The sequence below is a fragment of the Pelmatolapia mariae genome, linkage group LG17 (assembly GCF_036321145.2).
Source record: "Pelmatolapia mariae isolate MD_Pm_ZW linkage group LG17, Pm_UMD_F_2, whole genome shotgun sequence".
NCBI lineage: Eukaryota > Metazoa > Chordata > Actinopteri > Cichliformes > Cichlidae > Pelmatolapia > Pelmatolapia mariae.
The window spans coordinates 37,734,833-37,759,074 of NC_086242.1; the positions used below are offsets into that span (position 1 = coordinate 37,734,833).

General features: G+C 42.5%; 1 protein-coding gene across 1 annotated transcript in view; it reads left to right on the forward strand.

Moving 5' to 3' along the window:
* The first annotated feature begins 424 nt into the window (after positions 1-424).
* LOC134646725 (E3 SUMO-protein ligase PIAS2-like) overlaps positions 425-24,242 on the forward strand; it is a 37,632-nt gene continuing 13,814 nt past the window's right edge. The window contains exons 1-9 of the mRNA XM_063500579.1: positions 425-581; positions 3,347-3,428; positions 3,506-3,556; positions 4,678-4,768; positions 4,854-4,988; positions 7,900-8,005; positions 8,516-8,589; positions 9,374-9,534; positions 21,040-21,173. Of these exons, the coding sequence (XP_063356649.1) occupies positions 425-581; positions 3,347-3,428; positions 3,506-3,556; positions 4,678-4,768; positions 4,854-4,988; positions 7,900-8,005; positions 8,516-8,589; positions 9,374-9,534; positions 21,040-21,173 (991 nt within the window). The remainder of the gene's footprint in view (positions 582-3,346; positions 3,429-3,505; positions 3,557-4,677; positions 4,769-4,853; positions 4,989-7,899; positions 8,006-8,515; positions 8,590-9,373; positions 9,535-21,039; positions 21,174-24,242) is intronic.

Consider the following 24,242-nt stretch of genomic DNA (forward strand, 5'->3'; position numbering starts at 1 on the left):
TTTACGGAATCAAACTCAAAGTAAGGTCAGTACTTCCACGCTTTAAACGCTGCACACTTATACTCTCTCCGCACTCGATATATTATCCATTTTTGATCTGCACACAGCTGTTGCCACGAACGTCACACTCGCTTATGTCATTGTCATGAGACACTCGCAAACGAAATCACGGTTTAGTAACGCAGCGTGCTTACGGGAAAATAACAGTAATCTAATTACCTTTTTTGCTATAGTAATCCCTTACGTTCTCGTTACTTGAAAAAAGTAATCGGACTACAGTAACGCGTTGCTGCCCATCTCTGATTACCAGTCCATCTCCTACCATGGATGTCCAACCATCACTGCTGCTTGTTCTCTGTTGGCTGACGGGTAATCATAGTAAAGACTCATTTATTTATGTTTTAAAACAGGAGTCAGTTCTGTAATGGAGACTGGTGAAGCGGCCCTGTGTCCCCAGATCCCCTTCATCTCCCCAGAAAACACGGATCTCCAGCAGCCAGCCCCTGTCATCCGCCCTGTGGAGATGAAGCCGCTCCCCTTCTATGACGTCCTCGATGTTCTTTTAAAACCTTCAAGTCTAGGTCTGCTTTCACTTTGTTTTCAACACTGAAAATCAAATGTTCTATTAGGTTAGTACGGTAAGAAAAGTTGGCTTTTACTCACGTAAACCGGGCCCAGTGTAGAGCCCAGATAAACCATTACAGTGGTGTCATACTTCCTGTTCCATGACATTTTCACAACAGGTGGATGAACTGTGTCATTTCCTTCCTCTCTGAATTGGAAGCTTTATCGAGCTTCTCCAGTGTTAGTGGTGCTCATGGTTAGTTTGGTTACATCAAGGGTAGCAGGGATGATTTATGGGGCCCTCATGCTCATCATGTTGCCGATTTTGACGTCACATCATGTGTCACATGACACAATCTTTGTGGCGTGTCGGCTGCTCTTGATTTTTTTTACAACCAGGTGTGTCTCGCCCCGGCCACCCCAGCTGAGTTGAAGACGTGATTTTTTTAACCCCCACGTACACAGAGGGAGACGTTGGAACAGTTTGGAAAGAACAAAAAAACACTGGACAAAGTCTTGACTTCCAGTTTTGACTTCTTCGAATTCTTGGGTGAATTCACTGAATTTTACCAACTTTATAGCATCTAGAAAATAGACAGCATAAACAGTGTACTGTCAGTGTAGAGGATGGAAATCAGCCAGGACAACTCAGGAAACATCTGCTCACATCTGGTTGGATTTATTTGTACATTCACAAAGAGCAGCAGGTCAGCTGATCACAGCCTGTACACTAAGAAAATCTTTTCTACATGCTGATTTTTAGGGTTCCTCCACCCGCTGACTCTTACTTCAAACCCTGACTGTACTCATTTTGCTGTTCAGGTGTGGAGTCACCATCCATAGGCAACATTAAAAAAATCTTCCTTTTCTCTGCTCATGTTCTACATAACTGATTGAAGCTGACTACATTTATTAGAATTTAGGTTGAGACTGATGTAAAGTTTGCATTCCTATATACTATCAGACTGGAAGAAAAAACCCTGAGTAGAAGCTCACATCAAGACAATAGCTCCTCAGTTCACAGTAGCATCTCTCTGCTAACATGCTAACAGCACATTTGAGTTACTAACCCCCTCCCTTCCTGAGAGCTAATGTCCGGTGCGGAATCGTAGCATGAATGGATCACTCAGTTCCTCCATTGCAGGCCTCATTCAGGACTAAGGAGCCACTCACCCCCTCCCTCCTGGCTCACAGCTCAAACGAGCTGAACGAATCACTCACTCACGCACCCCCTCCCTTCCTGTGCTGAGTCGTAGCATGAACGAATCACTAACTGTGTCCCAAAACGTCGGCTGCATCCTTCGGAGGCCGCATTTTAAGGCCGCTTACGTCACAGCCAGACGATGAAGGCTGTCCCAATTCGTCGACTCCTTCAAATGCGGCCGACAAACATGTCCTTCATTTCCCCGAATTTGAAGGATGGGTCGGGTGTGTCCTTCGTGGCCCACCATATCCCAGAATTCATAGCGCAGCCCTGCCAATTTCAGTTTCCAACAATGGCGGCCGCTATTAAGTTTAAATATTACTCTTATTAATCTTTCTGGGTCACAAAATAAACTTTTAACCGGGGGTTCAAGGCTCCCTAGAGCTGGCGAGAGCAGCAGACTCCCGGCTTCATCGTTTTCAGACCCCGCTGTCTTTCGCCACTCAGGTTAAACATGATATATAAGTCACTCAGATAACTTAAAAATGTTATTGTTTGGCTTTTTTCGGTGTTTCATTTGTTCCGGAGTAAATCGGTTTGGCTGAGATCAAAGTTATTAGATTAGATTAAATAAAACTTTATTAATCCCCTGGGTGGGTTCCTCCGGGATTTTCACACAGCTGAATAAACGTCAAGCAGAAAACTGATTAAACAGCAGTGTTAGACGATCGAGAGTTTACTCCAGTGTCCTGTTATACTTTAGATAGCAAGGAGCAGACGGCCGAGTTTATTAAACTCCACCGAGACAGCGGTGACGGAGATCTGAAGGCGAGACCGTCCAATTTCACAGCATCACACTTCCAGCCTTCTCGTTCTTCGAAGGACCCGGCCCACGTAGACTGTGAAGGCCGGGTCCTCCGAAGGATGCAGCCGACGTTTTGGGACACAGCTACTCACTCACTCACCCCCTCCCCCCTGGCTCAAAGCTTCTTCTTCTTGGTTGGCAACCAACGTTAAGGTGCATTAGCGCCCCCTGGCACACAGCTCAGTGGACGCTCGCGCTACATACAACTCACTCACCCCTCCCTCCCGGTCCTCCGCTGCTGAAACTCAGAGCGTGTTACCGTGTAAGAGTCGCTCCTTCACCTGAGATGAAGTCTGATAGTCTGACCGATGCAATATAACATTCAGTCTACACTTTGTTTTTTTTGCAAAGATTATAAGTAGACAAAAGGAAAAAATATATGAACTCAGTTCCACCACTATTAAAAAAAATCAATTTCATCAATATTCTATTGAAAGAAAAATAAATGTTGCCTTTACAAATCTTAATTGTTTTTGCTCTATAAAATTAGTTTTTTTAGGTTTAAAATAGGTTTTTTTTCAATCACTCATCTTAAAAGAGAAACAAGTTTGAGTGAAAATGTACATTTTTTTGCACTTTCTGGGCAACTGACTCAGTGACTCAAATGATTCAAAAAGCCAGATTCACATTGGTGAGTGACTCACTCAAACTCGATTCAGTAAGGGTTATGGTTAGGTTTAGGGTTGTGTGTGCGCATGCGTGTGTGTGTGTGTGTGTGTGTGTGTGTGTGTGTGTTTATTGTGGCTTAAAAAGACTGAGGTTTCTGTTGACAGGAGCGACAACTACACAGAGGGGCAACCAGGAGGAACATTTTATCTTGAAGGCAGAACAAGTTAGAAAACTGTTCGTCTCCCGGTAGGGCTGTTTCTTGATTGGCTGTTTAACCTGCAGTAACCATTAAAAAAGACTTTAACTGATTTTTATTTTTTCAGAGAATTTCTACCAGGTGGGAGAAAAATCTATAATGTTCAGATTCAGCTGAGGTGAGGATGTTCACAGGTTTCTGACCTGTAAAAACATCAGATAGTGACATTTATAAAGGTCTGACATTTATAAAGTGCCTAAAAACAACATGAAATTTCAGATTTGATCAATGTAAGCTGATGTGTAACACATATACACACTGAATTTTAAGGAAAATTCATCCCGAAAAACAAAGAGTAAAAAAACCAGCAAAAAGAAGTTGAAGCGATGATGGTCCTAAAAGATAAAAGGAAGAAGCAGAGATTCTGGGTTCAGCAACAATGACAATATTACGCTGTCGTTTAGACATTGAAGATGTGTCCTGGCTCTCATACATATTTCAGGATGTCAGTTTGAACTCTTGTTCATAAATGCTGTAAATCTGTCGGTGTGAAGGGGCCTTTACATTAGAGCCTGACCCCCGTTCTATCGTCTGTATCAGATGTTAGTTATGTTGATATTTGACTGTTTATAGTGGCTGATAAATGAAAACAGGAGACAGTGGCAGGAGAAATACCCAGGGTTGGGGAGTAACGGAATACATGTGCCGCCGTTACGTATTTAAAATATAAAATATGAGGAACTGTATTCTGTTACAGTTACCGTGCAAAAGGGTGGTATTCAGAATACAGTTACTTTGTTGAAATAAATGGATTACACAGCAGTCTTTTCCTGTTTCACATGTTAGGCTATGCCTTCTCTAGTTTTGGTAATTCCACGCCGGTGGAAACCCAAACAAAACACGCATTAAGAGGCCTGTGTCTCAATCTCGCGGCCCATGTCACCTCTACTTGCTGCCCGCATAAAGACGTGAAGAAATATTTTTAAAAATTATTATTCAACAAATGATTTAATATGAAGGCAATAGACAGAGTGTTACAGGCATAGCCCTAAAGAATGTAGCCTCATGGGCAGTGTAGCCCAGTTGTAAGTAACCTATTAAGACTCGGCTGTACACTGTGTTTGTGTTTTCCTCCCAAACAGTAAGTTCTGTTGGAGCAGCCTTTATGAGTAATGATGAAGTATCCGTTAACTCAAAGTATATTTGATGGCTGTAAACCTGCTTTCATGAACAGCCACAGTAGTCGAGAGCAATCGAAATTTTTGAACCAGGCTCTAAAATATTTCTGTGTGTTTTCAGGTTTTGTTTATCAGAGAGGAGCTGCCCTCAAGAGGACAGTTACCCCAGTGGTCTTGGAATAAAGGTCAATGGAAAAGTGTTTCGTTTGCCAGTAAGTGATCGTTGTACTGCAGTCAAACAAGAAGCCAGTTTAACTTTACACTATAGATATGCTAACTTTGGACTTCTGCCTGCAGGGCTACGCACGGCCACCAAAAAATGGCATGGAACAGAAGAGCCCAGGAAGACCGCTCAACATCACCTCCCTCATCAAGCACACATCTTCAGTCCGCAATACAATTTCAGTGACATGGGCACCTGAAATTGGAAAGGTAAGAAAAAAAGCTCAAGTTGGAAATGTTTTAAGCATGCTTTTAGTTTATGTGCGACGTGTGGAGGTAGCACAGCAGGCCTCAGTCAGCAGTACATGTGCAGAAAATGAGCTCACGTGGAGAATTACTGTCAGACTGAAGACATCAATCCCTCATCCATACGTCAGGGGCTGAGATGCACTGTGAATTCACAGGCTTGTGCTTCCTGCCTGTAATCTGGATACTGCCACACACGGTTCTTTTTAAAGAAATACATTTACAAGAAGGCATATCGTTCTAGACTCATCTCAAAAGCAAAACAACAGAATTTCTAGCAAAGTAAAGTGGAAGAAGAAAACAACAAGCTAGGTCAGGCTGCAGTGACTCAAAAAGGGTTTGACAGCAGTCACAGCAGCAAGAAAATCCTGTTAAAGCTCAAAGAAACCTACTATAGTCATGGAACAGACAGATATGCGTATGCGATGTTGTCGAGACTTTACATCAGGGTTCCCCAATCCCAGTCCATGAGGGCCGGTGTCCCTGCAGGTTTTAGATCTCACCCTGGGTCAACACACCTGAATCACATGATTAGTTCATTACCAGGCCTCTGGAGAACTTCAAGACATGTTAAGAAGGTAATTTATCCATTTAAATCAGCTGTGATGGATCAAGGACACATCTAAAACCTGCAGGGACACCGGCCCTCGTGGACTGGGATTGGGGGCCCCTGCTTTACATGATGGCACCCAGCCAAACATCAATGATCTACACTGCTGTGTATGAAATGTCTTTATGTTATTATTATTAGTGTGAGAATGAGAATCCTCAATAGAAAAGCCTCATTCAGCCTTACTTGTTCCTTGCCGTTATTAATGTCATTTTAATTCTGGGCATGTGTTTGACTCCTGCTGTTTTACAGAGGTGTAACTAATGTAGCACTAATTATTAGGGGTGCAACGATACACAAAATTCACGGTTCGGTTCGGTTCGATACTTTGGTGTCACGGTTCGATATTTTTTCGATACAAAAAAATGTTCATGCTTTTTTAATTTGTCATTTATTAAAATTATAAATATGTATTTTAACTCAAAAGTACAGTTTTTAAATCTAATGTTGCTGAAACGACAAAGTAATAAAAAAAATAAATATCTGATCGAGAAATCCCTCATCTTTGGAAAAGAGAGTTTATTACAGAGAAATGACTCTTTCCAAAATAAAAGCTATACTATACGCTTCTTCTGGGGTATACTCTCAGCAGCATATTAAACATATCAGGTCCCCATAAGGAGAATCATGTGCTAACGGCTGTCTAAATGACTCGGGTAAAGTTTGTAGCATGCGTGCTTGTTGTTTTTGTCTGCTTCCACTGTCTTTGCACTAGGATGATGTCGGCGTAAATGTGCAGTCATATTCATTGTGTTCCCACTAGTGCTGTCAGCGTTAATCTGAAATGACGTTAACAAGCTACCGCGGATCGCCCCGTGCGTGGGGCTGGACGGCGTCAACACGTTAACGAGCTAACTGCGCTAACGCAGTAGTTCCCACCCATGTAATAGCTAGGTTTCATTTGACGTAGACGTGACGTCGACGTAAAGCGCGAAATTTGACTGGCGGTCGGAAGTGAAAAAGATAAGCGCAAAATCACAGACAGACAGTACGCAAAATGCCTATGTCCTGTTGTGTTTACGGATGCTCCAGTAGGTCGACCAGAGAAACCGATAAACGGTATTTTAGGGTACCAAAAATAGCCCAACGAAGAGGAGAAAAATGGAAAATTCTAACCGAAAAACGTAGGAAAAAATGGATTTTAAATTTACGTTTACAGTCGGGAGGAGCAGAGTCTGCCAATGCCCGTGTCTGCAGCGACCACTCCGTCAGAGGTAATGTTATGTTTGCAAACGAACTTATTAGCATTAGGTTGTCGTTAAATTCTCGTTTACTTAGTGCTTTTAAGTTAGTAGTCTAATATTGACTTGATTGGGACTATAGGCTGCCCAAGTGCTTTGGATGACGAAGAGTTGGAGGACTGGGCTCCGACGGTCAATCTCGGCTACGAACGAAAACCCAGATCGGAATCAGTTCTCAAACGAGAGAAAAGAACAAACACTCACCCTTGCAAACACCAAACTGTATCCATCACGGAGACGTTTTGTTCCAAGGTTGTGGACCCACCCGCTGACAAAAAAATTGTACGCCTCCAGACTCTTGAAAGCTTTCATTTGCTGCCTAGTGTAGTAAGAAGTCTGGAGGACCAAGTAGTTGGTGATATCCAAAGCCTCGATAGTAGGCAAATCCTTTACTTCTGTGGTGTATTCGGACATTTTCAAAGAATACGGATCACGTCCGATATATTTTTTAACTATCTGTTTATATCTCTCCCGAGAAACGGGGTCTAAAGTTGCACAATAGCTGCTCTCCTGACTCTCCACAGTGTCCTCCATGTTTACTTCCGCCCTCCACTCAAAAATCGCGCTGCCTCCGCACGTCATCAGAACCACGTGACCGCAACCCAACTATTAAGCATTGCGTGGCACATCCGACATACTGTTTTACTTTTGTCCATGATGCGCTTACCTTCAGGGTCATACTTCACATGAAAACCAAGATAGTTCCAAACGCAAGATCTGAATGAGGGTGGGGGAGGTTCAGTTTGCCATGTTGCAACGATTAGCTTCTGTCTCGCTAGCTTGCGCTGCGCTCAGTGGATCTGCGCTCGACAGTGCAGCCTAGGCGGAGTAGTCGAACGCAGATCCACTGAGCTCTCAACACAGACAGCATCGTCAGAAGAAAAGTTGATAAAATAAATTAAAAATTTTGTATTGTTCAATACACATGCGTACCGAACCGAAAGCACTGTATCGAACGGTTCAATATCGATACGAGTATCGTTGCACCCCTACTAATTATGACCCACTGCCATCTTTGTTTCAGATCTATTCTATGTCTGTGTACTTGGTGAGGCAGCTGACGTCTCGCCTTGTTCTGCAAAGACTGAGAATGAAGGGCACCAGCAACCCAGACCACTCCAGAGCACTGAGTAATAATGAGCTTTTTACTGTAAGAGTTACAAAGCAGCAGGATTTCACAGAGGACGTCACACTGGAACACCATTATTATTCACAGAGTAAAACACGACCCTCTCCTAGAGTATAGGTGAGATTGTAATCAAATTTAAAGACAGTGATGCTCTAAAAGGTCTTCGAGGTGATGGATCGTGAGCTGCATGAGCGACTATAACTCTGATGCTTCAGGCTTACATACCCCCCCCCCATGTGTGTTTTTAGATGACATAACATAAGATAAGACTAGAGACCTTTATTAGTCCCACACGTGGAAAATTTGTTGTGTCACAGCAGAAAGTAGACAGTGCAAGTTACGGTAGTAAAAATTAAGCTAAACAATAGGATATGATAAGGATAATAAGAGTAGACTACTATATACAATAGAATAAAATGCTATATACTTTTATATTTTTATATTTTGCTGTGTTTTGTAGTGCTGAATTAATCCATTCCTTTGTATTTTGCTTTTTCTCTCTGGGGTCCAGTTAAAGAGAAGCTGACAGCAGATCCAGACAGTGAGATCGCTATAGCAAGCCTTCGAGTGTCTCTTATGTGCCCGGTAATTGAAGCAGCCATGCAACATGTGACAGATTGAACCAAAAGTTTGAACAGCATGTGTGTTGAGTCCATGAGTCAGAATGAGGTCTCTGCATTTACTGTTACTAACACTGTGCCAGAATAAACCCAGCTCAGGATAGAACTGTAGTCAGCAGAAACTAATGTTTCTGTTTTATACGACAGTATGGGCCTTTGGGCCTGAAAATATTTGGACAGCAGCATAAACTAAAACAATGCTGCCATAACAGATTCATAACAAAACACTCAAAATGTAAGTGGTGTGAAGAAAAATGACATAAATTAAAAAAAATGAACATGATAAATGTCATAAATGGTTCCACAGCCTCCAAACTATGGGGTTCCTGCTTTCCTGCTGTATTCAGTTGTTTGTTTGTGACTCTGTCTGCCTTTAACAAGTTAATAGGAACTGGTTCCCCTGAGGTCAGATGAATGCCATAGTGTTAAAGAAAATCCCACCTAGCTGCAATTTTTAAACTCAGTGGAGAGTCTGTTGTTGACTTCAGTATATTTTTGGTATGTAGCTAAAATGATCAGAATTATGCCAGTGTGCAAATATGCACTTACACTATGCAGAAACCTGCTGATTTACACTTAAGTATGTACATATTGGACTGAAAATGTTGACATATGTACCTATAATGTGTTATACACACTCATGATACACTATAACACACTCCTATGTTTTATGAATTAGTATGAGCTGAGTGCTGACCCTCTGTCTTCTTTATTCATTGGCCTGACTTCAGCTTTGTTTTGTCCTGCAGCTGGGTAAGATGCGACTGACAGTGCCATGCAGGGCTGTGACATGCTCTCATTTGCAGTGTTTTGACGCTGCCCTCTACCTGCAGATGAATGAGAAGAAACCCACCTGGCTCTGTCCTGTGTGTGACAAGAAGGCCACATATGAGAGCCTCATCATTGATGGGTGAGTTAACAGTTCATCATCACAAAAACATGACATACTGGAGATAATTTAAGTGAATTTCAGGAGCAAGACCACACCTCATACACCCCCCTTCCAGTTCTGTGTTTATACATGACTCCCCCTCCCTTTTTCATTTCATTCACCTTGTATTAGTACATGGGGATCTACACCAGTCCGCCACCTTAGAGGCCTTCCCCAAACTGCAGCCTCAATTCATGCTTACCCCCACTGCCATTATTTAATAGAAATGCTGTCAAACCTAAATGGGGAGGTGGTGAAACAGTAAACAAGCAAGCATCCATGTGTGCTTTATGCACCTTAGGAGGCCCTATACCTTGGATATGAACCTATGATGGTCCACCTGTTGGTGACTTGGATCAGGCCTGAATAGGCTTAGCTTGCCCAAATTTGTAGTGAGGGTGTGCTGGGATCAACTCAGTTTTATTTGTACAGCGTCAAATCACAACAGCAGCCTCTTAAGAAGCTTCAAATTGTAAGGTAGAGACCCAACCATGGTATAGAAAATACAGAGAAAACAGGTAAATCCCAACGATCATAGGAGCTGTTTGAGCAAGCACTTCAGCGACAGAAGGAATGAAAAACTCATTTTTAATACGTCCTGAATCCAAACTGGAAGCTGGTTCCAGTTTGGATTCAACTGAAGGCTCTCCCTCCCATTCTACTTTTAAATACTCTAGGAAAGTAAGCCTGCAGTGTGAGAGCGAAGTGCTCTAATAGGGTGATATGGTACTACAAGGTCATTAAGATAAGATGGGGCCTGATTATTTAAGATCTTGTATGTGAGGAGCAGGATTTTGAATTCTGGATTTAACAGGGAGCCAATGAAGGGAAGCCAATACAGGAGAAATCTGCTCTCTCTTTCTAGTCCCTGTCAGGACTCTTGCTGCAGCATTTTGGATTAACTGAAGGCTTTTCAGGGAGTTTTTAGGACTTCCTGATGACAATGAATTACAATAGTGCAGCCTGGAAGTAATAAATGCATGAACTAGTTTTTCAATTTAATATGGATTGATAAACATATCCAAGTCAAAACCGACTCCAGGATCCCTCACAGTGTTACTAGAGGACAAAGGTAATCTCATCCAGAGTAAGCGTTTGGTTAAAAACGATGTTTCTAGGACTCCATTATTAACCTCAGCATGTGAAGCGGACTTACATGGACATGGATTTACATGAACAAATTGGAGTCTATTTGATATGATTCAAACCACTGCAATGCAGTACCTACAGCATGCTCTAATTGCTGTAACAAAGTATTATGGTCGACAGTATCGAACACTGCACTGAGGTGTAGCAGGACAAGCACAGAGAAGAGTCCACCCTTGGACGACAAAGACAGATATCTGAGGTGAAGTATGAGTTCTTTAAAGCTTGGTTGGCTTGGTTAGGGTGATAGTTTAAAAAAAAGGGGCTTGAGGATATGTTCGCACATTAAGGGAAACAACCCCACGTCGTAATCCCCCATCCACCGATTTTTACATTCGGCACATGGATTCAGACAAGTACTGTTCTCCTTGCAGCTACCAAATCCAGATTCGTCTAGTGGTGGCCTGCTTTATACCAATGCACCCAATGGTTTGCAATGTTCTTGGTGAGGTAAGGGTTGGATGCAGCTGCTCTGTCTTGGAAACCCATTTTATGAAGTTCTCTATGCACTGTTCTTGAGTTAATCTAAAAGCCTTATGAAGTTTTCAGACTTGTAGCAACTGATTCTGCAGAAAATTGGCGACATCTGCACACAATGCAGCTCAGCACCAACTGACCGCGCACTGTAATTTTACCACATCGTGGTTGAGTTGCTGTCATTGTCAGTTGTTTAAACTTTGTTATAATACCACTAACAGTTGACTGTGGAATATTTATTAGTGAGGAAATTTCATGACTCGACTTGTCGTACGGGTGGCATCTCATCATGGTACCATGCTGGAATTCACTGAGCGAAACAGTCTTTCACAAATATTTGTGGACGCAACAACAAGAGCAACTTTTTTTTCAGTGTCTTGCCCAAGGATATTTGGCACGGCTACTGGAGTAGCCAGGGACTGAAACACCAAACTTCCAGTTAGTGGATGACCTGCTCACCTTGTGAGCTACAAACACCCCGTATGTCATGCCCTGTCCAGGAGTGCAACATAAGGGTTGAAAAAAAAGAAAACCAGAAACTAGTTTTTGTTGGGTTGGGGGGGGGGGGGCAGGCAATCAGATGCTACTATTCACACTCATGATGTCTCTTGATTGTGAACTTGGACAATAAGTCCAGAACACTTGTCTTCCAGGCCTTGGGCTTTCCTTCTTTCTAAGGATGTACAAGATTGGCTGCTTTAATGATAAATTTATTTTGGTTTTCCTGCCTAACAAGGGCCTCATTCACTTGTATTGAGTTTGAGTTGAGAGTTTGATGAAAAGATAAAAAACAAAAGTTTAATATGGAATCAACTTTAGCTCTTCTATCAGTTTAATTTGTCATGGAATGACAAGGGAACAGGTTTAACCTTGCCATGAAACCAACAGCAGCTCCAGGCCTTCAAACTGTCTATTACTACCAGATTCTAAGGAGAAAATGCAGCAGTACTTGAAAAAATGGCTGCTGCAGCTGCTGAAATGAGAAAGGCATAGTTAGTGTGATGGATATCAGCTATCCCCATAAGCTTTCCCTGGCACTGTCTTCTGAACCCACTGCTCCACCCCTCTTCTGCAGCTGAGCTACAATCCACACGTTTAGCCACGGCCATCTGCGCCCCAGGCCTATGGGCCATGCTGAACTTAGAAGGCTGTAAGGCCTTCTGGTTGATGTACTCAACCAGGCTGGACACCCTCCTTACTTGTTGGGACAGAATGAACTGCAGCCCTCGGTTCGAAGTGGCAGTCTGCAGGATAAAACACGGCTCCGCAACAGTGTCCGCAACTCTGAAAGTCTCTGAAACAACAAACAAACACACATTATGCCCGTATCGTAGTCTAAACCAATCAGAGATAGTCAGGGGTGGGACCTCTCTGCTTGGCCCTGGTCCAGATATTCCTGTCGGCCTACGTGTGTACGTTTGAAAGTGTATGCGGGTAGACCGAGGTGAGTAGTAGGGATGGGTTTCAATAATCAATTTTTTTGATTAAAATGGGTTTTAGCTTGAATAACACGATATCGATTCATTAAATCCTGAATAGATTTTTAAATATAAATGTATGTTACCAGAAACGCCAGGAGCTCACAAAACTCTTTCAACAACCACCAAACAGCTAAAATGGTAAATGAGCGCAGGTAAAGAGCAGGCACGTGCAGAGGGGGGCTCTGGAGGGGCTTGAGCACCCGCCCCTTTCCTGATGGGTGCCCAAAGTGTTAGGTTTTGAATTATGATTGTCACTTATGCCTAGAAATATCTACTCATATATGCTTAGAGTTTTATAATCAGTTGTAGATTAGTTGTAGGGTTTGATCCTTAGTAGTCTGCAGAGACACGTTGTGTGCATTCCAGAGCACTCTGGGAGCATGGGAGAGGCCGTGCCTTGTCTTATTGTTTTATGGTATAGGAGGACACCTTCTCTGTATCTGGTTAAGCATAAGAGCCTTTTGTTTAGATGGACCGCTAGACTCCTGGCACCAGCTTAGGGGAGTCTTCAAGGGGTCACATCTTGACCCCACACATATACACACATAGAGACACACACACACTCACAAGGTATTCTTTGTTCACATGTATACCTATGTAAGATGTCATATGTTAATGAAACCTATGCATATTCATGTAACCACAATAAAAGAGCAGTGTTACAGGGGAGCGGACGAGAGCAACTGGGGTCAAGCGAAGGAACGGCGCTTGTCCGGTTCTCTCCCGTGCACGTGAAACATAAAGAACTTTGCCTACTCGTGTCTTGCTTTGCTGTGTAATTACATTGTCTTCAACGTTCCAGCGAATAGGTTCAAGCTATAAACCTATCACAAAGTACCCTTTTGTTGAGGCAACTTTAAAAAAAAAAAATTATATATATATATTTTTTTAATGTGTATGGGCGTGCGGAGTCCTGTCTGTGCCCCATCAACAATAATATATACTATTAATCACAGTTTTGCTAAATAAAAGGATCTAGCTTGCATTAGTCACATGATCACATTTAACCAATGATCGCCCTTGACGGCAGAACGCGCTGGTTACGAGCCGGGAACGAGCTCACAAAGAGCACGCGCATTTTTTGCGGTCCGGAGTAGTGATGGTAAATTCGATTCTTTTTACTGAATCGAGTTTTAATGAGTCACTCACCAAAGTGAATCGGGTTTCTTGAGTCATTTGAGTCGCTGAGTCAGTTGACCAGAGAGTGCAAAAATGTATATTTTTACTCAAACTTAATTTGTTTCTCTTTTAATGTAAATCCTACTGCTAAGATGAATGATTGTAAAAGAAAATAACTATTTTCTTTAGAGCAAAAAAGAGCAAAAAAATTCTAAAGGGAACATTTATTTATTTTTATTTTATTTTATTGGTATTCCTTAAATGTGTCAAATATATATTTTCTCATCTAAATGTCCACTGAGCTGTGAGCCAGGGGGTGGTAAAGTGCCTTAACATTGGTTGCCAACCAAGAAGAAGAAGAAGAAGCTGTGAGCCAGGAGGGAGGGGGTGAGTGAGTGAGTCAGTGGCCGTTTCTCAATTCTCAAGTACGCGAGTACGTACTCGCGTTCTCGGCGAGTACGTACTGGCCGAGAACGCACGGGAGTACGGACTCGCCGAGAACGCGAGCACGGACTCGTGATTTGTACAATTGGAACACCAGCGTACGTGATGATGTTACAGGACCGGAGTTTTTACTGCCGTCCCCTCTTAATGTAACTGTGAGCAACATGTTATGAAGCTTAACTTTAATCACAGCCAAACCGGTTTACTCAGGAACAAACACAACACTCAAATAAACCTAACATTAACATTTAGACGTGATCTAAGTGACTTATATATCATTTTTAACCTCAGTAGTGAAACCTCTAATAATAAAAATAAACGAAAACGATGTGCCGGGAGTCCGCTGTTCTGGACAAAATGCATTCTGGGATATTTAGCTGTACCAAGTCACCACCGATGCATGCTCGATAAAACGGGCGGAGCGAGAACACATCCGGGACTTTTTCGCGTTCTCGGCTTGATGCGTACTTCGAATTGGAACAGTACTTGGTCTCCGACTGATGACGTATCACGAGTACACGAGAACGCAAGTACGCACAAGTACGCATATTGAGAAACGCCCAGTGATTCATTCAACTCGTTTGAGCTGTGAGCCAGGAGGGAGGGGGTGAGTGAGTGAGTGATTCGCCTTATGCTATGATTCAGCACAGCAAGGGAGGGGGTGAGTGATTCAGTGATTCGTTCAACTCGTTTGAGCTGTGAGCCAGGAGGAAGGGGGTTAGTGAGTCCTGAGTGATTCACTTATGCTATGATTCAGCACAGCAAGGGAGGGGGTGAGTACCTCAAATGTGCTGTTAGCATGCTAGCTGAGCGATGCTACTGTGAACCGAGGAGCTGTTGTCTTGATGTGAGCTTCTACTCAGGGTTTTTTCTTCCAGTTCAGAGCAGGAATGTTTTTGTTAATAAACTGGCTGTTGTTTTTTTCCCCACAATTTTAATTATAAGCTAGATATATTTCTACTAATGGAATTAGTTTGCTAACAGCAACAGGGATGAGTCAGTGAGTCAGTTGCGCTTGTGAATCATGATTCACAAGTCAGTAAAGTGATTCTCGAGTATTGAACGATTCGTTCACAAATCGAACATCACTAGTCCGGAGCTGTACGAGAAACACAAATTAACTCAGAGACACAGACTTACTATATTTCTCCCATACAGACTGATGCGACAAAACCAGTAAGTAGGTGTACAGCGTACACTGTAGTGTATAGCACCCAGGAGTATTAGCTTATTACGTACACGTTAGTAAGTTGTCTTGTGGCAACTGACGAACTGAAACAAACGAGCGTGCTGTGTGTGTAACAGCGCGACAAACATTACCTGTCCTTTTATTAACTGCACAAGTAGTGCTGGTCATAGCTGCTGGCTAACTGGGTAAGGCTGTCATGGGTCTGTAGCTCTGTCACCGTTTTAGGGAACATATTTAGTTTTAAAGTAAGTTACAGGGCTTTTCCTGCCTTTCTGGGGGGATTGTATTAAACTAAAAAACAATTTAATATGCATGTCCACATAATTATGCATTATTATAATTATAATATTTTAAAAAACGCGCTGTATTTTAAAGAGCATACATTAAGAAGCAGATTATATTAGATTTATATTTTAAACAAGACAAAATTTGGATTTTACAGCAGTAAAATTATTGTATCTCTACAGTTTAAAAATGTAATAAGCTTTCCCCCTGCACAGAGTGGATAGTGAAACAAATGGAATCATCATATATACATTATTTCATATTTATTACTTCCCCCTCCTCATTGCTTTATTATTGTAGCTCTAGTAATAAATAATAATGTAGGGATTCTGGATCAGCACCGTGATGCCCATAGTATATACAGTATTCTGAAGAAGGTCTAAAATGTCACTGTGTGTGCGTGCATGTGTTTGTTTTATGTATATGGATTTCTTTAAATTATTACTGATGATATAACATTGTCCAGACATGCCTGGTAAGGACATGAGGAGGAAACAGTAGGAGCTGTGTGAGGCTACTAAAGGCAGTGCTATAACATTTTTCTGTCATCATTTTATTATAGATTAAGTGCAAGAGTTGTTAGGTGTGGATGATTAAATTATAGTTTATTGCAATAGCAAGTTGTGCCTTGTTCTCAGATGGACAGCAAGTGGAGAGTGATAGATGAAATGAGGGGATGGAAGGAAGAAGAGAAGCAAAGAGTGATTCACAGACAGAGCCTAATTTATTTCTCACAGTTTTTTGTTGCCTAAAGGTTCCAAGCGCTGTCACCAATCTTTGCATTTTGTTATTATCTCATGACACGTGTTTAATCAGCTACCATCTCTCCTATGGACTTTTTAATGTCTACAGTCTCAGATCAACACAGCCCTGCCCTCGAGCACTATCAGCAGCAGGAGCAGCAGAAACCCCTCAACAGCAACATTGTACCCATCAGGTAAAACATCGGCTACGTTTGCTTTGCCTTGTCGCCACCTTACAACAGTGATATAGTATGATGCGGTCCCATATTAGATTCTTGATGAATGTGTGTTGTTGTTATTCAGCCTGGTTCAATGTGCCCCTTTTTAGCTTTGAGCACCCGCCCCTTTAAACGTCTCTGCACGGCCCTGGTAAAGAGCGATCGTGGCTCAAGAGTTGGGAGTTCGTCTTGTAATCAGAAGGTTGCCGGTTCGAGCCCCGGCTCGGACAGTCTCGGTCGTTGTGTCCTTGGGCAAGACACTTCACCTACCGCCTGCTGGTGATGGCCAGAGGGGCCGATGGTGCGATATGGCAGCCTCGCCTCTGTCAGTCTGCCCCAGAGCAGCTGTGGTTACAACTGTAGCTTGCCTCCACCAGTGTGTGAATGTGAGAGTGAATGAATAATAGAATTGTAAAGGGCTTTGAGGGTCTCGAAAAGCGCTATATAAATGCAATCCATTATTATTATTATTATTGTTATTATTATTATCATTATTATTATTATTCTTAAACGGATTCCACATAAAAGACGTAACCACAAAGCGCGGACCCGACACATCAGTGAAATGTCGGCTTTCTCAACTCTCGGCACGTATACAGGCACGCCGTCGGGGCTGAAAGTCAGCCGCTCACAGATTCTGAGCTGCAGGTCTTGTCCCTCTCTGACCAAAATGTACTTCAGGAACAGTTTCCCATCTCAAATCTCTGTGTTCGCTTATTACGCACCAGTCTACCGTTGTTTACTGCACTGTCGGCCACCGTTTTTTTTCTCGTTTTCTTCAAAAATGACCTTAGATAAGAAAGCCTCATTTCTGCTGTTCAATACTGAAGAAATTTAAACTTTTTAAAATTATGTCATATTGCAAAATGATACCCAGCCCTAGTGAGTAGACATGTGACATAATGCACTGCATTTACTGTCATGAGTGTGGACAGACCATGGCCAGCAATAATGCATTTGTTGCTGGTGCTAATGTGTTTCAAATTAAAATGCCGAAAAAGCACAGTGTATCCAGAAAACACATTATATGCTGCGATAAATGCACTGCCCAAGTGTCCCCTCTCCCCCACTGCCTTTCAGCGGCAGGCAGCAGCAAACAGGTCGTCAGAGGAGGCTGATGTGATGATTAAGTTTAGTGTTGTCTACAATATTACAAGAGAGTGCCAAAGCACTTTAAGCACAAGCAGTTTCTCAGTAACTTATATTTCTTGTAGAACGGTGCTCCAAATAAAGAACTTTGTGTGGACAAGATTGTTAGTTAATCATTTACAAATCAATATTGTCCAACTGATGTTTGACGTTTGTGCTGGTGTGCCTAAGAAAAACAGTTAGGCGCACCAGTGCAACCATGGCAAAAAGTTAGACTAGAGCCCTGTAAAAGGGAAGGAGAAATTAGGTGTGGAGCAGGGGTTCCCCACAGAGAGGCCTCCTCAACTACACAAAGGTAGTGGCTGGCACTGCTCCATCCACCAGACCAGATCTGGGGCACCTTTTCATGTGAGGTCACTCAAAGGGCTGGTCAGGTCCCCAAAGTTTAGCATAAGCCAGGGGTAATAGTCAGGCAGCATAAAGAACCGCCTCACCTCCTTTTTGGTCTTGGGACCCAGACAAGATGCGATGGCTGTTGTCTTGTCCATCTAGGGACACACCTGCCCGTCTTCCAGGCGATGCCCCAGATACCGTACCTCCCTCTGTCCAACTGTTTACTTGTTCGGGTTGGCTGTTAACGTCACCTGCCTCAGGGACTCACGGAGCTTGGACACCCACTGCAATGTCACCCAGGTAGGCGGCAGCATATGCAGCATGTGGACACCGCAACCCGGTGGCTGGGGCTCTGAACAAGCCGGATGGAAGTGTTATAAATTTGTATAAACCATACAGCAAATTCCTTCTGAAGAATTTGTCTTTTATGTTCTGCTAACCTGTTGGGCCGTGAACCCACCATCATGCCAGGGTGTGTTTCAAAATGGGTGTGTTTCCCTTGTCCAACCGCACCACTTCATAGTTGAAATCTCCCACTGTTGTGTGTCTACAAAGGGTCCTTGCCATATGGGCAAGTAACTTTAAGGTAAAAGAAGGGAGCAATCCAAGCACTTGATCTCTCTGTGAACCTTGCCTGAGTCTAGCCTTTCTGTTGTACAGGTGTTGCTGCCTGGGCCTGGAGCAAATTTTCTCTTCTGTCACCTTTTTCACTCACTGTGTGTTTATACACCTCATTTATTTGTTAGCTATCATTCATCTCTGGCTCTCTTCCACAGCATGTCTTTGTCCTGTCCTCCTCCCCTATCTCCAACCGCTTGCGGCAGGTGGCACCTCCTTCCTCAGCCTGCAGAATGCTGGAGGTTTCTTCTTTAAAAGGGGTTTTCCTTCCCACTGTCACGAAAGTGTTGCTCGTAGGGGGTCATATGATGTGTTCTCTGTTTTCTTTATATTATTGAGGGTCTTTACCTTGCAATACAAAGCACCTTGAGGTGACTGTTGTTGTGATTTGACCTTATATAAATAAAAGTGAACTGAAGCTGGGACCATGAATGTGACACTGTAAATCAGTTAGGTGATGCTGAATGTGGTCAGTGCATTTGCCCCACAGGTTGAATGAAAGAGAAACTCTGGAGTAAGTCGGATGACATATTAGAAAGTGTCCCCAGGTGAGAGAGGTTAGTGACTGGAGAAGAAGTTAATGCAAAATGACGTAATGTAAATGAAACAAACAGAGGTGATGACAGGTTAAGTAGATATGATGTTAAGAAGAGACAAGCAAAAGGACAGATAGTGGTGGATATTGGAAAAGGATGGAAATAACTGTGTTGAACACAAACTTTAATAAGATAGAGGTAATATATGAGGAGAGCCAGGTTCACACAGGTAAATTACATCTTTTTTGATGGTACCGTCTGACAGAGAAAGAATCTACCTAGGCAGTATCAGATGTATGTCTGTAGGATGACTTTGGAAATCAAGAAGTGGAAGTGAAGGAAGGTCCAAGCTGAAGAATGATTGTTGCAAAGAGTTGAGATGATGAGGGAGGAGTTGAGATGGGTAGTAGGATATTTTACCCAATGACTGGGAAAGTACAGCTGTTGTGGTGAAGCACTATAGCACAATTGCCAAGAAGGTGTTTGGGATATGGTCTGGATAGAGGAAAGAAGGCAAGGTGATTTGGTGGTGAAATGAGAATGTATTCAAAGAAGAGTTTAGCATAGTGGGATAGTCTGGAGGGGAATGTAGACAGGAGGCTAGGTGTACAGCCAAGAGAGGAGTGGCAAAAGAACAGGCTTTATCTGAGGCTGGAGAAAAATTGGCTAGGACGAGAGATTGAAGGATAGAGGTGGGAATGTTCAAGTGAAGGAAGTATATTGAAAACTTACTGTCTCTGTGGAGCTAGAGAAAACATACTGAGAGGAACTGTGGTACTACATGAGGAAGTATGGCAGATAAGTATATGAGGGTGGAGCAGGACATGTATGAGGACAGTGAGGTATGTGGTAGGAGTAACAGGTGGGGGCAACCGCTAACAAGAGCAGCTGAAAGAAGAAGGAAGAATGTATCTTAAGCCAAAAGCCTTGAGCCGCTCCTCATTTCTCTTTGCCTTTTCAAGACATTCGTAAAATTTTTACCCCTCAGCTATGAAAGACTGATGGGGTAATGTTGTCAACCTGCTGGGAAAGTGGGCATTCGACGTGGACACCCACGTTTGTGAAACTGACCTCACGGCCCAGTTTTAATCTGTGCTGCTAGTTTCAGTCATTGTGCAAATGTGCTGTTTATAAGGCTGGAAACCTGCAGTCAGGTGAGAAATCTGGAGTCACCTGGATGAGTGACGAAACGTTTCGCCCACTGAAAACATCCAGATGAACAGAATCAACTTCCTGGGATTTCCTTTCCTGGATCATTAAGCATGGATCAAGACTACTGAGAATTATTCCTGAAGACTACTGAGAGGAATTACAAGAAAACTTTCTAAGAGAGCTCAGACTGTCTGAGAATACATGTGTTTATACCAAATATGACTTTAACTATAAACTGTTTTTGCCTTTTATACAATATTTAGATTTTTCTGTGCATGTTTTAATTATTCACCGCAGCCATTGCCCATTTTCCAAGCAAAATATAAAAAAATGCGGCAACCTTTTGCACAGCACTGTATTTCACATATAATGACTATGCATGTCATTTTCATTGTGCATGCATAGATGCATATTTAATCAACACTGAAGAAATCAATTTGAACCTGCCATGAAGGATGATTGGACATCTCGAATACTAACACAAGGATATTGCCAGCCTGTGTAGTTAGTGTAAAGTTAGTGTAAAGTTACTTTATATTGCTGTTTTGAATTTTTACTTTTCTCTCTCTTGGTGTCTTTATTTTGCAATAAAAGTTTATTCTTGGAGATCCTGAATGACTGCTCGGATGTAGATGAAATCGAGTTCCAGGAGGATGGAACGTGGTTCCCAATGAAACCAAGGAAAGAAGCTCTAAAGATCCCCACTCAGTCAGTTTCAGAAGTTGACAGTAAGTATCATCACTTTCACACCTGGCAGCTTTGATTTAATTCTAATAGTATGGTGGAGTCATTTACAGTGGGCACAGAAAGTATTCAGACCCCCTTAAATTTTACACTGTTACACTGAATGTAAGGAGTAAATATTTAAACAAGACATTCTTCAGGCGAAATAAAAACACTCAAGACAGTTTAGATGGTAACAACGTGCGCACGCTGGGTGAGCGCTGCTGTCTCAGGCTCACAACCAGCGTATGTGGCAGTTCTTTATTTATAGCGTTTCAGAGTATGTGTGTGTGTGTGAAGTTTATGTGTGTGTGTGATTCTGAAGAATGGGCCCCTCTTGGTATTTGGGAGTGTAGATAAGAACGTCCTGCTCTCCCCTTCCTGGGAGTGAAACGGCTCGTAGAGAGCCAGGTACAGAGGAGATGTACTGGGTAAATCATATCTGAGAACACTATGCTTTTGTCTTTACTTCAGCTTCACTTCAGTGAAGCAGTAAAATTATAAAATACGATTAAATGGAAAGAATAAATGGGTAAACAACTATTAACACTGAGATTAAAGATAAACTTTCAATAACATATGAATAGAAGTGGGAATAATACTTGAAACATTTGAAAATCTCTTAACATATCCCTCCTGTTGTTAATTTGTTTTACACATTTTAACTTTTATCAGCATATGTCAATGTACACAGTTTGGCAAATGTATTAGCAGTTATCCAATTTTTCATTGATCTCATTCAATGGTAACTGCATCCTACAAGTGAACAAATGAATTGTTAATGGTCAAAAGAGAAATTAACATTTTCAAAAACACTCCAGCTTGTTGGTGCTCCTCTACAAGGCATGTAAAACACCCGTCTCTCTACAGGGTGGTTTTGTAGCGCGTCATAAATGTCTCTTCCAATTGTTCCCATCACTGTCCACAGGACCAGAGTCCAAATGTATGTAGAATAAACATTCAAACATACCAGTTGAGTTTGTTGTTTGTCAACGTGGGTCTCAGCTATCTTGAAAGCTGCAGACCTCTTCAGCACTCTAGTTTTATGGCCTCTGCCAACCCCCATCACCTCACTTCAGGCCTCTGTCCTGTGGGGGATATTTATGACTCCTCCATTGTCCATTCTCTCTGCAGGAAAAACCCTCTGTGGAAAGGATGCTGGATCCAGTTATCTTACTGCTGTTATGATCCCGGCAGTCTTCAGTGTGTCATTGTATGCACAGTATAGTGACACAGCATTAGGTGATATTCATAGCAAACTGCTGTCATCACCACCATCGCTTCTGGTTCCGTGCTTTTCACAGAATCATGAATAAGAATCATCCTCGAAATCCCCCTGCGCTGTCGATTGGAGCTTGGCACGCTCCCCTTATCCTTCAGGTGCCCGTCTGTCGTCCACAATCTCCTCTGTTGGTCTCTGGAAAGCCCCCTTGGCACAGCTCTCATTCCAACGCAGCTTCGTGGTCCTTGCTGTGGCTCCAAAGTCTGATCTCATGATGGGCCCCAAACAGCTCGACCTTTGACCTCAACCACTTCCTTGGCTGTCAGCTATGCCTGGAATGGGTTCGCTTCTCACTGGGCCTCAGAAGATTTCTCAGGAGGTTCCTTTCAGCAATACCCTGGACTGCTGCACCTGTATTTCCTTGCTAGGAGGAAAAACCTTCTATTTGGAAAGCATGTCAATCATCATCAAACCACATTCTTTAGTTCAGTGAGCTCCATCTATGGACCATCAAAGCCTCGTCTGAACATGGATGCACCACTTTGCATAGGTTTAATACCTGTAAATGAACTGTTAATCACACAAAAATCATAAAAACACAGTTTAGAAAACATAAAAAAGATAGTTTCATGTAACTCTGTAATTCTGGACCCCTCCTCTTGACGCATGGACACTCCCATGAGTCAACTCATCAAACCTAGATTCCTGTCTGAAATAAAACGTTAGCGAGATCATGTCCCAGGCAACATCAGGGTGTCTCCCCCTCTGGAGCAGCACCACCCCGGACCTACAATCCTGCAATAAAAGATGTTAGTGTGTTTTGCATATTAGGTTTGCTTAAAACCCCGCTCCGCCAGGAGCCTGCATACACACCATCATGGCCTGGAAAACAAGATCTAGAAGTAAAATCAACCTTCACACTTATAAACAATTGTATAATACGAGTATGAAAGCATTCAGCATCAAGAGGACAAGTATCATGTGCAGGTTTTCTCAAATCAGTAAACTGCAATTATTGGCATAATTTGCCTCAGACATGGATCATCCCATGTACTCAGTTAACATTAATGTAATCGGTGACTTCCCTTAAGCAAAGTCACTCCACTTAGCTATCACTAGGAGCTCAGTAGTGGCCAGCTAATGAGCCCCATATTAAACTATTCCATAAACACTGCATCTCTTATTTGCTTTCTCACGTTACTTGTCCGTCTCTGCTGAATCCTCTACATGTACTCTTAGAAAAACAAACATTAGCAACACACATGGACAATCCTGGAGGTCAGGCACAAATTGACAGGGTCCAGAGGTGCTGTAAAAAGACCATAAAGTTCTCACATGTTATTCACATCGTCAAAGTAACCTTCAACATTTCCCCAACAACACAGTGTAACAGCATCACCAACTCATAACCTGCAAACACAGTTTTCTTCACACATAAACCCAGAAATCCTGTAGTAGGAAAACATCAACCAGCTATCCTGGTATAAATCACATGATCAAATCACATGAAGAACTGTAATGCTGTAGAAATGTTAGCGCTGCGCAGGTGTATACACACTTTCTCACAGTTACCTCTGTGAGCATCACAAGGTAGTGAATAACACCCTTGGTAGATGCAAACACAGAAAGTGGGATTTAAAAGGCTAAATTGTCATGCAACCTCGGATGGTGCTATCATCTTCCTGCTCCTTGTAAGAAGAAACACACACATAGATTTATCTGCACCTTTGTCAGGTGAGGGTTAACTTTGCACAGTCGTGTTACATCAGTAAAATCGTGTCAGCTTTTGTCAGCTGTTTTCAATCAGTCAGTTTTATTCTCTTACTCATTTGTCATTCACTCATTCATGCAT